At 39.8% G+C, this 16,099-nt stretch overlaps 1 protein-coding gene across 2 annotated transcripts in view; it reads left to right on the forward strand.

Moving 5' to 3' along the window:
* The window catches only part of LOC114049879 (integral membrane protein GPR137B), a 97,757-nt gene that overhangs the window by 48,852 nt on the left and 32,806 nt on the right, over nucleotides 1–16,099 (forward strand). For both annotated transcript variants that reach the window (XM_027871321.1, XM_027871323.1), the window contains exon 2: nucleotides 6,967–7,016. In XM_027871321.1, the coding sequence (XP_027727122.1) occupies nucleotides 6,967–7,016 (50 nt within the window). The remainder of the gene's footprint in view (nucleotides 1–6,966; nucleotides 7,017–16,099) is intronic.

The raw sequence follows: 16,099 nt of genomic DNA on the forward strand, positions 1-16,099 counted from the left end.
AGATTTTAAACTTGACATGCTCATTTCAGTTTGCAATGAGCTTTTTACAGATCATGTAATAATGGTGTCTTTTATATCCCAAGAAGACACACCCCACTGACATACTATTGTTAGTAGAGTGTGGGACTTGAGGTATTTTTTTCCTATGGGATTTGCACTGATGACTCAGTGCCTCCCATATGACCAAGAGCATTTGCAAGATGGGTGGCTAAGTTAGGGTTGTAATTTAGGACCATAGAACAGAGAGAAGCTATTTGGCCTGCTTTGGGACAGAACCGTCCGAACCTGAAGTTTTCTTTACCATCGTGTTCTAACCAGCTGAGCTAATTTAATTTATTCATTCTGCTTAAGTCCCACTCTTGGTAGTACTTGGTGTTCTGAGTTCCTGAAGGCTATGGCAGCAGAGCACTTGCCCAGACAGGTCCGACCAAGCAGGAAGGTGCCGCCATGCTGACTGTGTGTCGTTTGTCCCTGGACTCACCTAACTAAGTTTAGAGAGGACTTATTGACAGAATGATAGACTTGACTAAGTAATGGATTGTGTTTGTCTTTGACCATGAAGATTTATGAAGACTAAGGTGTGAAGAGTTATAATGTGATAGAGCATCAACATCCTTGAAATCATAGACATACGAAAATATTTATTCATCTACTTAGTAGCCTATACCATGTGTTTTGGAATTTGAATATTTCCAGCATTGCATTTGTGTGACACACACACACACACAAAAACCTAATGTTGAGGTGGTTAAATTTTAAATGTATTCTACATGCTTGACCCCATGTCATCTTCACAAATGCCTTTGAGATAAGTACTAGCGGTATTATAATTCCCTTTTAATAGATGAGGAAACTGAGGCTCAGAGAGGTTAGTTGACTTGACCATTGTCACACAGGTGGCAAATAAGATTTTTCAGCTGTAAAGTACCTTAGAGATCACCTAGTCAACGACTGTCGTTTTGAAGATGAGGAAAATGAGTTTTAGAGAAGATGAATGATTTGTCCAAGATCACATACATAGAAAGTAGCAGAAATAAGATGCAAGCCAAGATCATCTAACTCCCGATTGAACACTTTTTCTCCCATTCCATTTTGCCTTTGTGGTTCTATAAATGCCAAACTTATCTCTTCAACAAGATCGTAAGCCCTTTAAGAGTGGATATTGTGCCATATAGATTTCTTTTAGTTTCCGCATATATGTAGCATAATACTGGGCACATAGCAGACACTAAATTCAATTCAGTTCAGCAAGTACATACTAAGTGTCTGCTATGTGCCAGTTACCTTGCTAGGTGATTTGGAATGTAAAGACAAAATGAAATAGCCCCTGCCCTCAAGGAACTTAAATTCTCGGTCTAGGAAGGGAGTGGGAATGGGGAATGAATGGCATGTACAGAGTTGATACAAAATGTTATTGTTGACCCTGGGCAAGTCACTTAACCCCAATTGCCCCCCAAAAAAATGTTGTTGTTTAGTTGTGTCCCACTCTTCATGACCCCATTTGGAGTTTTCTTGGCAAAGATACTTGGAGTGGTTTTGTCATTTCCTTCTCCAGCTCATTTTACAGATGAGGAAACTGAAGGCTAAGTGACTTGTCCAGGGTCACACACTTAAGAAGTATCTGAGGCCAGATTTGAACTCAGGAAGGTGATTCTTCCTGACTCTAGGCCTGGTCCTCATGAGCTACCCCTAATACAAAATACTACAAAGTAAATACAAAGAATACTAAACTTAGAGCTATAGGACCTGAAATCTCTCTCATTATCTGTGTGACCTGGTCCAAATCATTTAACCTCTCCGAGCCTCACTTTCCTCATCTGCAAAATAAAGGGGTTGGACTAGATGACCTGTAAATGTTTCTATCATCCCTAATTTCACGGGGCTGAAATGAGTCTACTATGAAGACTTGAAGTAACTGAGCTCAGTTGCGGCTGATGGGGCCTATGAGTCATGGTAGAAACTTTCCAAGAGATAGTATGTGTTTCACTGGCAAAGGTAAAAGATATATCGTGTTTTGGGTTTTTTTTGTTGTTGTTGTTACTGCTCTCTGTCTCTTTTTGTCTGTCTCTGTCTCTGTTTTCTTTTGTTTTGGGCTAGGCAGTGAGGTTAAGTGACTTGCCAAGGGTCACACAGCTATTAGGTGTTATGTGGCTGAGGCTGGATTTGAACTTAGGTCCTCCTGACTTCAGGGCTAGTGCTCTATCCACTGTGCCACCTAACTGTCCCTTGTCTCTGTCTCCCTGACTCTTGTCTCTGTCTCTCTCTGTGTCTCTTTCTGTCTCCTCTCTGTCTCTTTCTCTCTCTTCTCTCTCTCCCTGTGTCTCTATCTCTTTTTGTCTGTCTCTGTCTCTCTCTGTCTCTTGTCTCTGTCTCTCTCAGTCTGTCTGTCTCTCTGTCACCTATGAACCTGTGGAATATTATTTCAGGCATCAAAAGCACCCAGCTGTTTAGCTTGTAAAGCTCACTTTGATATTTCCACAAGTTCATGTTACATTTCAGTAGCACAACTTTGCAGTCGCATATATTAATACGTTTAGGTTCAGTTGCTTGGTAAATTGACTCCATTTTTACAGGCAGCAAAGGAAACACCAAGGGATGAAATAATTTTCTTCACGCTGTGTGGTTTGTGGGGGGGCAGATGGAATTGAACTTAGCTTCTACACCAAAAGCCTTTCGATCACGTCATCTATCACTAGTAACAAAATTAGTCTGTCAGCAACAACATTGTTTCCTCAGAATGACTCAGTGTTAGGTGGGCAGCATATCGGAGCAGATTGAATACTAGACTAAAAGTTGTTGTTCAGTTGTTTTTCAGTAGTGTTCAGCTCTTAATGACTGCATCTGGGATTTTCTTGGCAAAGATACTAGAGTGGTTTGTCATTTCCTTCTCCAGCTCATTTTACAGATGAAGAAACCAAGGCAAACAGGGTTAAGTGACTTGCCCAGGGTTGCACAGCTAAGTGGCTAAGGCTAGATTTGAACTCAGGTCTTTCTGACTCCAGGGTGGGCAGTCTATCTTGCACCACATACCTGCCCAAGTCAGGAAGTCCGGGATTCAAATCCCACATCAGATACTTGCTGATAAGGGCAAGTCCTTAATCTTTCTGGGCCTTCATTTCCTCAGCAGCTAAATAAAGTTGGATTTCATAACTTCTAAGGTCCCTTCCAGATATAAATCTATGATCCTATGATCCCTAATGCCTACTGGAGGTAAAGCTCTGATGGTGATGAAAGGTCATGAATATCTGGGTTAAAAAAAGATATTTCAGGGCACTATTTTTTATTCCTAAAAATAAAAAAAAACAACACCCTAGTATTTGCCAAATGACCCAGGGGAAGACAACTCAAAGGCATTTCCTTCTTGTTCTGGTTCCCTCCTGCAAATCTATTTTTTTTTCATTCAGCAGACATTTGTGGAGCCCCTACTCTGTCTAGGACCCTGTCCTGGATGCTCCCCTGAACTGGTGTATGACACTGTACAAGGAATGACTGTACCCTAGTTTCCCCCATTAAGAATGTCATGATAAAAATACTCATCTTCCATCATGCCTGGAATTTCCCTTTGTCTAGGATTTTCTCCCCCTCCTTATGCCCTCAGTGCCCATTCTTCCCTCGTCTGAAGAGTTCTTGAAATTCCACATTCTCAGTGAAGCCTTCCTTAACAAGCTGATGGTCGTATGGCAATGACCCTTCCCTGTTACTGAACTCTGATATATGGCCCATCCCCAGCAGACAAAGCCCTTTTGTACTTTCAGCCCAGTATAAAGCTCACATATATCTTGTGGTCAGTGGGAGCTTGGGTCTCACATGTGGGTTTCTTCAAAGCTTGTGTGGTAGACTTGGTGACAAGAAGAGGGGAAGGAATGGGAACAGGGGTTGGGGGAGGGGCTTCTCTTACTCTCAGGCTTAGTGACTTTGGGCAAGTCATTTCACTCCAGGCCTTAGTGTTCCTTATCTGTAAAATGAGGGGTTTGGATTAAATGGGATCTTAAGTGCCTTCTGGCTTTGAAACTCTCAGCCTGTGGAATATGACTTTTACTGCACCAGAAAACCTAATACATGTGGGTGTGCACTTATAGCTAACTCTGATTCAGGGGCCAATTAATTAGTCCAGTATTCATGTGTACTTTACTTTTCTGCAAAATACTTGCAGGGCTCATTATTAACACCACTGAAAGTCAATTTTGCTGTTTGTTAATAGGTTTAGGGTTTTTTTTTCTCTTTCTTCTAAGGATTCATTGGGGGAGAAGGAGTGTTAAGTAGCTAGAACTCCAAATCTCTTTAGATCTTTTATCTGTCATTATCAGCTGTAAATTAACCCTGAATAATATCTGATAATGATCTAACATCCTAAGGGTATTAGTGATTGCAAAACACTTCAGAACTTTGGGTCTGATATTCATTCTTTCTAGATATAAGACTCTCTGGACCTCAGGCTTATCTCTAAAAACACATACTAACAAAATAGAGAAGGGTCAGCGAACTGACAATGCATTTAGAAAAAATTAGAAAATATAAAAAATGTCCACAGCTGCTATTGCCTCCATAAAAAAAAATCACCTTGTATTTCTTTTGAATATACTTGTATGTGTATGTGTTGTCTATCCTGATAGAATAAGAGCTCTTTAAAGACAGGGACTATTTCATTTTTTACATTTTATCACCAGAACCTAGCACAGTGCCTGGCACATAGTAGGAATGTACTAAGTACTTGTTGGTTGGTTGATTGATTAATCAATTGGCTCTCCTACTTGCTATCTGTGTGATATTGAGCAAGACACTTAAACTTTCAGGACATCAGTTTCCTGACATCTATAAAATTCTCATTTGGATTGGATTAAATAGCCTTTAAGCTTTCTTTTGGATCTAAATCTATGGTCCTAATGCAGTTTAAGGGCTCAGGGGTACTGGGACCCCAAAATCACAACACAGGGATCCTGCCCGAAAGAATTTGACCTAAGCCTTCTTTCAGCCAAAGACAAGGTTTATTAGAACATCCGTCATATTGAGTAGACTCTTAAGGAGTCTGAACTTGAATAAGCAGTGGCTAGATTATAAGAATCTAAGCATCTTAATGGAGACAAGATGGACTTTATATACAGAAAGACTATGGGAGGGATCTAGGAGTGGCCAAGTAGTCTATGAGGTAATAGAATTCCAGGGACCTGGACCACCTGGGCAAGGGAGAATGGAGAAATGACCTGGGGCCATAGGGAGGTCCACAATGAAAGACCAATTGTTGGGATTATAGCCTCCGGGGAACGCCAGAAATTTGGCCTTGTGGGAAAGTCCAGGGTTTTTCCTTTCTGGGACCCAGATCCCAACCCCATCACTTTGGTCCTAAGTACTATGCTAAGTGATGGGAATACAAAGATAAATATGAAATCATCCCCCCTCACAATGAATTTAAAGTCAGTCCTGTGATTCTGTACATGTAATAAGTATAAAAGTATCCAAGGCAAGGTGCTTTTGGGAAATTTTAGACTAGAGAAGTTGAAAGGGGTTTCAGGAAAGACCTCATAAAGTAGGTATTTGAGTTGGGCTTAGAAGGAAGGGAGAGATATAAACAGATGGTGGCTAGGAGTCCATTCCAATCTTGGAAATCTCTGTGATCCACAGAGACAGGAGAGAGCAGGATGAGAAGGAATGGGGGTACAAGATGGGTTGGAACACAAAGAATATGAAGGGGAATAGAGAGGCAAGCTGGAAGTTAATTGAGGAGAGCTATGAATACTGGGGTCAGGAGTTGGTACTTTATTCAGCAGTAAATGGGGAGTTGCTGAAGGTTTTTGACTAGAGTGAAATAGCAGATCATTATGAGGGTTGCTCAGGCAGGATTACGGAAAATATATTGGAGGCAAGAAGACCAATTAAGAGCTTATTGCCATAGTCTGGTTGAGAAGAGATGAGGATTAAAGTGGGTACATTGAGAGTGGAGAGGGGGGAGCTTATAAGGGAGAGACTATAGAGGTAGAAATGACATTACTTAGCATTTGATTGGCTTTGTGGCTTAGAAGAATTCTTGCTCAGGTATAAGTTGGCCTAGATGGCTCCTGAGGACCCTTTTAGTTTTGTGATTCATGACGGGGAAGAGTTAATGATGATTCCAAGTTTCAGACCTAGTGATATATTGAGGACTTGATTCCAAGTTTCACACCTGGGTGATTGGGAAGGTGACCCTTACTAGCTGTGTGACCCTGAGCAATTCTTTTAATCTCTCTTAGCCTCAGTCTCCTTCTCTGTAATATAGGAATAATAATAGCTCCTACTGAACAGAGTTGTTGTGAAGATCAAATGAGATAATATATGTAAAGTGTTTTGCAAATGTTAAAGCAACACATTAATTAATAAAAATTAATTTAATTGATACAACAATTATTATTACTATTATTTTTATAGATTTGCCATATGCAAATGCAATCTTAGCTTAAGAACCAGGCAGAGCTTACATTTCTCCCAAAGAAAATAATCTGCTTTAAGGGCACTGAAGTCAGGAAGGTTTTTGTTATTTCAAAATGTGCTATGAGGGATGAAGAATGGGCTGACAGTTAAATCACACTGAAATAACAACAGCCTGAAATTCCCACATTGGTTTGGTGACCGCTGTTGCACCCACTTAGGTCAGTGAGAATTTTGAGTTCAGGTCAGTGGTAGAATTTGCCTCTACAGAAAGCACACAATAAATTTGGAATCCTAAAATGAAAGAGAAGTTGGCAACCTATAGTTTACTCGAAATATTGCTTTTACAGTTTTCACCCTGTATAAAATGTTTAGCCTGAAATACTCAAGAGTCACCTCACAAAATTTGAGACATTGTCTTTTTGGCTATACAAGCCATGGGTTTCTCAGTGCCTCAAGATCCATGTTAAAAAAAAAAATGTACAGGAAATTTCAATTGATGCCATAGTTTCTGCTGCTGTGGGCCTCCTGCACACTCAATGATGTCATTTTTCTCTGTCGTTACAGGTGATTTTCAAAGCCAAATCAAAATACTCTCCAGAATTACTTAAATACCGGTAAGTACTTTTCTGAAGCTTCTCAATAGCACAAAGTAAAATCAGGCATTTTTTTTCTTTCAATAAACATTAAAAAAATTGTTGACGTCTTTAATTTTTTATTATTTTTAATTCCAAATATGTCCCTCTCACTCCCTTTCCTAGTGAGGCTATTGGTATCACAAGGAACAAAAAAGGAAGAAAAAAAGTTCAGAAAAATGACTACTACTACTAATACATATATATTTGTATATTTTTATAGTATTATTTATGTAGTATATATATATATTATATAGCATTTATATATTACTTGAGGGTTTTCAAAGTGCTTTACATATATTATCTTGTTTGACCCTCACAATAATCCTATGAAGTAAGCGCAATTCATGCCCTCCTTTTACAGATGAAGAAAATGAGGCTGAGAGTGATAAGTGACTGGCTCAAGGTCATGCAAATACAAAGTATCTGAGACTAGATTTACGTTATTATGTCTATAGTTTTCCTGATTCTGCTTACTCTATTTGTATCAATTCAAATAAGTCTTCCTCTGTTGCTCTGTCATTATCATATTCGTTATTAGTTCTTGTGATTGATCTTATGGCATAGTAATGTTCATCTATGTGGCACAATGTATAAAGCTCCTGACCTGAAGTTTGAACTTGAGTTCAAACCTGGCCTTAGAAGCTTACTAACTGTGTGACCCTGGGCAAATCACATAACCACTATCTGCCTCAATTTCCTCACCTGTAAAATGGGAATAATAATAACACCTATTCTTATTACTAGGTCATTATGAGGATAAAATGAGACAACATTTTTAAGACGTTTTGCAAACCTTAAAACACTTTATGAATGCTAACTTTTCTTGTTATTACCATATACCACAATGTTTCCATCCCCCAATTGATAGACATCTGCTTTGTTTCTAGTCTTTGCTCAGACAAAAAAATTGTGCTATAAATACTTTGATGGGGGTGGGAGGTGAGGGGAGCCTTTCTTCCTGTGTTTGATCTTAATTTAGGGGTATGGGTACAGCCATGAGATCCCTGGGTTAAAGAATATGGAGAAAGCAGTCACACATTAACTCTCATGTCTGCATTTCTGGTTAACACTTATCAATCATACACTAATATTAGCTACCAGGAAACAATCCCCACCACATCAATGTTTGACCAAAATTATCAGTGTGCCCATCTTCCAGTAAAAGTCTGCTCATTTACTTATTACTTACTTGGATTTTTGCAACAAGTAAATACTCATAGGGGTATAAAGAACTAGAGAAATAGAGAGCCCAGGTCTTTTCATAGCCCGATGAGCAGGAGAATCATGAGCAAAAGTAGGCAGGCATTGTTAAGCATTATCCACAAGCCTGTCTGGGAGATGCTTTTGGAAAGAGTTGCAGAACCTGCCCACCGAAGACACCATGTGCAGGAATAGATTCTGTCCACGTGCTCTTTTCTTTTCCTCTTTAACTCTTGGTGTATCTGGTACCCATGTTCAGGAAGAGCAGCCTAGCCTCTCATTACACTCTGTTAAACTGGTCTTTCCTTTGTTTCTCAGAATTCCACAGCTTTGCTCTAGTTCTTGAAGCTATGCTTTCCTAAGATCCTCACAACAAACAAAAAAATGAGGGAAACATAATTTTAAAAATGAGATAGTGTGTGTAGAGTGCTTTGCAAACCTTAAAATGGCTTTATGAATATGAGCTATTGTGATTAATTATTATTTTACCCTTTGCTTCATTTTAGCTGACTACCTATCAGCCTATTGGGCATTCATTCATTGATTTGTCAGAGACTTGTTAAACATCTGTGTTGTGCATGGTACTGTGCTAACGATAAAGTGAATTAAGGAGACATTTTAGTCACTCTTCAATCAACTAACAAGCATTTATTATGCACCCACTGTATGCCAGAAACTATGCTATGTGCTGTGCATGCAGAGACAAAAATAAAACAATCTCTGCCCTCAAGGAGTCCACATTCTATCATAGGAGAATACATGTACACATTTAAGTATGAGCAAAATAAAATACAAGTAGTTTGGGGGGACGCACTGGTAGTTGAGGTAGGAAGTGGGAATTACAAAAGATGTTATGTAGAAGGATGCATTTGAGCCAAGCTAACCCTTGTACATACAAAGAGAGTTAATCATTTCATTAATTTCCTTTGGTACTATTTAAAGTATAATATAAGAAGTTATTAAGCAGCTACTGTGTTCAGTTCAATCAGTCAACAAGCATTATTAAGTACTTACAATACGTGTCAAGCATTGTGCTAAGTGCTAGGGAGAAAAAGAAAGGTAAAAGCAAACAAACGAAAAACTTTCTCCTGCCCCCAAGGAGCTCATGTTCTAATGAAGGATACAACATACAGATAACTGTGTACATACAAGATATGTTCAGTGAAAATGGAAGGTAATCTAAGAGAGAAGGCACTAGAGAAGGAAGGAAAGACAGTAGGTAGGACTTGATCTGGATCTTGAAGAAAATCTCTGAAGGAAGAAACAAAGGTGAGGATGGACGGCATTCCAGGCATGCAAAAGCGTGGAGGTGGGAGACGAGTGTCAGGTTAAAAGAGGAGCGAGTAGGCCAGTTGGTGTGGTAGGACTGAGGCTCAGGAGATATCAAGGCTAAATATATAGAATGGGAATCATCAACAGAAAAATCATTGAATTCATGGGAACTAATGAGATTGCCAGGTAAGATAATATAGAGGGAAAAGACGTTAGGACCTAGGATAGAGCCTTGGGGTACATTCATGATTAGTGGGTACGACCAGGATGAAGATCTAGTAAGAGGCAGAGAAGGAACAGTCATACAGTAGGAGGAGAACCAGATGAGAGCAGTGTCAAGAAAACCTAGAGAGAGGAGAGTGTCCCGGAGAAAAGTATGATTGAAAAGGTCAAAGACTACACAGAGGACAAGAAGGAGGAAGGTTCAGAAAAGGCCATTAGGTTTGGCTGTTAAGAAGTCATAACCTAACATAACATAATAGGCTCTGGAATAGGGACTAGACCTTTGATTTCATTGTCATTGGAAACTTCCAGATGAGGTAACTCCTTCTATCTGTGCAGGTACCGACCTGACCTCTGCAATGTCTAGCCTTACAGAGTTGCTTGGGGCACTGAGAGGTTAAGTGTCTTGCCTAGGGTCATAGAGTTAGTATATATGAAAGGTTGTCCTGACTCTAAGACTGGCTCTCTATGTACTATATCACTCTGCCTCATACATTGTTATACAATAATAAATAATGGGGCAAGTAGGTGGTGCACTGGGTAGAGTGGGGCCCTGGATTCAGGAGGACCTGAGTTCAAATTTGGCCTCAGATATTGGCTATGTGACCCTAGGTAAGTCACTTAACTCTATTTGCTTCAGTTTCTCATTTGTAAAATGAGTTGGAGAAGGAAATGGCAAACCACTCCAGTATCTTTGCCAAGAAAACCCCAAACGGGGTCATGAAGAGTCAGACACAACTGAAATGATACAACAATAATAAATAATAATTTTTTTATTTATTTTATTAATTAAATAATTTATTTAATATAAATTACATAATATTTATGTAATGCTTCAAGCCCTTCAAAATACTTTATGTAGATTATCTCATTTGATCCTTACAACAATCTTGTGAAGTAGGTGGTATTATTCACCCCATTTTATAAATGAGGGCACTGAAACTGAGGCTGGAGAGGTTAAGTGACTTGCCCAGGGCCACACAGCTAGCAAGTGTCTGAGGCCAGATTGGAGCTCTGGAAGATGAGTCTTCCTGACTCCAGGCCCAACACTGTATCCACTGTGCCACCCAGCTGCCTACCTTCCTTTTCGTGTACCCACACTAATTTAGGTAGTCCCTGCCGCCTCATCAGGAGGATACGTCTTCTAGGGAATCAGAGTAGAGAAAACAGAGATTCAAGCAAAGAACGAATGGTAGTGGAGAGGGAAATGAAAGGAAGGTATTGCTGATAGCTTGGCTGATTCATGGAAAAGATTTGCTATCTGGCATGAGTTGGATTATAGCTGGGGTAGTTGGTTCCCCTGTAGTAGTGGACTATGCAACAACAAGCCAGTCATAGGAAGATTCTGTCAACTGAGAAGACTCACTCCTGCTTTGATCATAAGCACAGGAGTAAAGGTTTTCCTTTAACTTCAAGGGATAATTAGCTGTGCTAGATTAACTAAAATCCCAGTTGCAGGGAGATCAATCAACTTGTCTTATTTGTGGAAAAGCAAAATGGAGGTGGATGTTAGAATGGGGAGGATTGACCCAGACAAGGTGGGAAGTTTCTAGAAGCCAGGAGACTGGGGTGGAGTTGGGGTGGGGGAAGCTAGGATTGTTATGATCCAGTAACATGGAAGCCAAGTATGAGGACATCTGAGGATTTATTCATGTTCATTCATATCCTTAATCTCATCCATTCAGCTCCCCTACCATTTCATTTAAACTAGGCACCAGGATGGATGTTTTGTCATGATTCACTCCTGGCCATGCTTTGATATGTTACCCTTGAAATAAATACAGTAGCTTATCCAATTCAATCAACATTCAATTTAAATGGAACAAATGCATTAGTCTGGAATGTTTGAAGCTCTCCAAGCTGGCCCTATAGCAATTTCAGTGTTCCTGAAAAGGTAATTTATGTACAGGCCAGCCAGCATATCCTCATTTTTCACTTAATTCCTCTTTTTTTAAATTATTATTATTATTAAGTGCATCTGTTCAGAATGTTGGAGTCTGTGCTAATTTAATTAGGCTTTTCTCCTTTAAATCTTTTCTTTCTAATCTCTTCAGTTTGGAAAAAAAACAAAATTCATGCTCACAGGCGATGGATAGAATTGCCTAACAGAGCTTTGTTTCAGGTGTTTTTGACAATTTTTCAAATGTCTCCTTTTCAGTAAAATCAAAAATTCTTTGGGCCAGGTTCTGCTTTTTCTTTTTCTTTAGGAAAGTCATGTTATTCAGAGAGAAATGTAGCTTGCCTGTTTAGGATTCATCCTTCACACTTCAGCCACAAAGTGTGACTTTGAAAGAGATGCTTTTGATCTCTTTTTCCATAAGTAATTTAAAACTCGAATTTTCTTTCTTTCCAAAAGAAAAAAAGGGTCATTTATCTATCTGTGGTGAGTTGTGATATCCTGCCCCATCTCTCTCAGTAAAATTGTTGAAGAGATGAGCTTACATGTTCCCATTCTTAGAACTAAAATCAGGTTTGGTTTTGTTTTATTTTGTTTTTCTCCCTAAGAATCAGGGTTACTGGCATTCAGAACAAAACACAACCAAAATACTCCCATGCAAATATATTTCATTTGGTTATAAACAAAAGGAATACCCCAAAGATAGTTTTGAAACTGAATAAAGGAATCATAAATGTCTTCTTACTCTTTATGGCTTCACTTGAAGGTATGCTAGCATATCCACACTGAGTTCCTTCAGGTAGGTTAGTTCCCAGATTGGGCCAGTATTGATCAAACCCAAGGGGATGTGTTGACTCTGGATCCAAGTGACTCAACACAAACAAAGAAGGAAGGGCAGTTACTGCTGTTAAAGATTGTCTGGAGTGTGCTTGTTCTGTGTTACAGTGAAGATGGGAGGCTCCCTTTTCTCTCAAATTAAATACCCTTTAGCCATAGGAGTAGGGACCGGACCTGTTGGTATGGGGATCATCCAGGGGAGGAAACTTCCATTTTTTTGAAATTCATTACCTTAGAGAGTTTCCTAGAACACAAGGTTAAGTGACTTGCCCAGGGTCACATAACCAATATGCATCAGAGGCAGGATTTGAACCTACATCTTCCTGACTTTCAGGACAGCTCTCTATCTATCCATTCACTATTCCACGTTGCTTCTCACACCTTTCAATTACAAATCTTTATTTTAATTTTTCTATCACTCTCTTTTGTTTTTATATCAACTTCATTTCTAAATATATTCCTTCCTCCTCTGCTTCCCAGGCAGCACCCAAAGCAAAGAATAAAAAAAGAAAATGAATAAAAACACTTCACCAAGACGAACCAGCACGTCAACCAAGTTTGCCAATTAATGTAATGTTCTGTGCCCATAGTTTTCTACTTTTGCAAAATGATGGTATCAGTGAGGGGGAATGTGTGTGTGTGCCTGAAAGAAAGAGGTAAGGGATGGATGTCTTATATAAGTGGCCTAAGAACTGTCCACAGAGTATGGACATTGGATTGTGGTCACAAGTGCAGAGGAATCTCAGAATCCCAGAGCTGGAAGGGACCTCAGAAGCTGCAGAGTCCAAGCTGCGTGAACAGCAACCTACCTTATCCCCAGACAAGTGTTCAGTCACATGGCTTCTGCTTCAAGGCCTGCACTGAGGTAGAATTAGCTCCCCGCTAAGGCAGTCCCTTCTGCTTTTGAACAGCTCTGTTAGGAATCTTCCCCTAGCACAAAGCCTGAAATCTGGCCCTCCACAATTAACTCATTAATGCTAGATGGTCTTCCAAGTAACTAGTGTAATTATCCCGTCTATCAACTCCCCTCTCCCCCAAGGCAGTATATTCTTCTCCTAAACATTTCCAGTTGCTTTAGTTGATCTTTGTAAGGCCTAGCCTTGAAGCCCTTCCTTGTTCTGGTTGCAATTCTTCTGGATATGCTCCAGCTGCTCCTTCCTAAACTGTGGTGCTTCAGACCAAACATAGCATTCCAGTTGTGGTCTGACCAGTCAGCATACAATGGCATTACCAACTAGCTCGTTCTAGACAATATACCTCTGTTAATGCAGATCGCATTTGTCCCCTTGGTCGCCATGTCACACAGTGTTGGCTCATTCAGATTGCGGTCAGAATCGTTTTCACTTATCTAGCCACACAGCCCCAATCCTGTTCTTGTGAAGAGGATTCTTTAAAATACAAATAAAGGCCTTCAGTTTCTCCCCATTTTTATCTTATTATATTGAAATAGGAGCTAATATCTTACCTGTTGTAGACAGTCTATGTCTGGAAACCCTAATCCCTAGTCATTTTATGGGATTATTAAATAGATATGTTTAACTTTACAACCTATACCTAGGAATGTTATAGCTTAGCATTTTAAAACCAAGAAGCAGGTTGTGAAAGAGATATTCCCAGATATGTGTGTGTGTGTGTGTGTGTGCATGTGTGTGTGTGTGTGTATGCATGCATATGTATGTGTATGTGTATATACACACACACAAGGTATACTTATATATTATATGTATATCTCATGTATAGCATTGGTATATAATATATACTATATATTATATATGCACATATACATATATATGGGTTTTTGGAAACACTTTTATTACCATTGTCCTTCTAAGTAGGTAGCTTATGTATTATTGTTCTCATTTCACAGTTAAGGAAATTGAGGCTCAGACCTGACTTGCCCCAAAGCACACAGTTGGCAAGGTAGCAAAGTTAGAATTCAGGCCCTGGTCTACAGAGTCCATGTCCCAGCCTCTTTCCCCTATGCTTGATTGACAGCTCTTTGAAATAGGAAATTGTGATTCTATTCCCAGAGATATTTTACAGCTCCTCTTTTATTCCTGGGCTATCACTCTTGCTCTGACTTCATTTTGTCTCTCAACTATGGCTAAACCCATTTCAACACTACTCAATTCCCATCCTTCAATCTCTCACAACCCTATGATTTTTATTGTTCCTATCTTACTAAATAAGCCCCCGCCCTGGAAAACCAGTTATCTGCCTTTTCTGCTTCAACTCCCAAGTCGGCAAACACTGCTAGAAAAATTCAGGAGATCATAGTGTTGGGTGCCTGAGAACTTAATAATATCTTCCCTCATCTAGATGCCACTACTGTAAACCAATTCTTTTCTGCTCCTATTATCAACTCTCCATCACATCTTCCCATAGCAACTGGTTCAGACTTTTTTGACCTTTCTCAAGTGCCCACCTCCACTTCCTTCCCCTTCACTCATAGGCAATAACCTGTCTTCTGCTTAACTTCTACTTCTACTTAAAAAAGATACAGGTCATTCAGTCTAAACTTCTTCCCTCCTTTGTCCATTGAAGTATCTTTGTCTTGGCCAGATTTCCTATCTTCTTGTCTCAGTGGAAGAGATAACCTCTCCAATTTCTACCTGTCTCCTGGCCATCTCTATGCTTTTACCCCAATTATTCCCCCTTTTCTCTACATCTTCAATCTTTTTCTCTCTGTTGGTTCTGCCCCCTCTTCCTATAAACATACTCTAGTCTCCTGTGTGTTGGGACTTGGGGTGGGGAGTGAGGTGGAGGAAGAAAAAGGTAAGGGAGGAAAAAAAATAAAAAGTGCACAGCGGAGAACAAAGCCTAGCAGGAAGCACAGAAAAGCTAGGTTGCTTTGAAAACAACATGTAGGATTTATTATATAGGTTTTCATGAAGTGGAAATTTGTTTTATATTAACTCCTCTCATGTTCTGCTATGTACATGGAAATGTTCTTTTTTTTTCTTTTCTTATTTTGTATTTAAGTTAAAAATGAATAAAAAATATTTTTAAAAGATAAAAAAGAAAAAGGGACGGGATGGAGTTATAAAACTCTTTAAAAACTTTTACCCTGTTGACATCTTAAATTATAATAGCCAGAATTGTCTGTGCTGGCTGCCACTCTCTACCCACCACAGTGCAGATCTCGTTTCCATCACTTCACTCAAGTCCATCTCTGAAAGGTCTCCATCTTGTGGCCCTTTTCAGTCTTCACCCTGCTTGACTCCGCGAAGCGTCTGATGCTGCTGGTCCTTTGCCTCGTCTTATGCTTTGTCCCCCCTCAGCTTCTGAGTCACTGTACTGCCCCGATTTTCCTTTTACCTCTCTGAGTGCTCCTTCTGTGTCTTCACTAGCTTATCTTGCTCCTTCTCCCACCTGAGGATGAGCATCGCCTGAGACTGTTGCCTTTGCCTTTTTTTGTTCTCCCTCTGCACTCTTTTCCTTTTTTCTTTTCTTTTCTTTTTTTTTGGTGAGGCAATTGGGGTTAAGTGACTTACGCAGAGTCACACAGCTAGTGAATGTTACGTGTCTAAGGCCGGATTTGAATTCAGGTCCTCCTGACTCCAGGACTGGTGCTCTATCCACTGTGCCACCCAGCTGCCCCTGCACTCTCTTTCTTGAGGATCTCATCCTCTCC

The sequence above is a fragment of the Vombatus ursinus genome, unplaced genomic scaffold (assembly GCF_900497805.2).
Source record: "Vombatus ursinus unplaced genomic scaffold, bare-nosed wombat genome assembly UNPS02014798.1, whole genome shotgun sequence".
NCBI lineage: Eukaryota > Metazoa > Chordata > Mammalia > Diprotodontia > Vombatidae > Vombatus > Vombatus ursinus.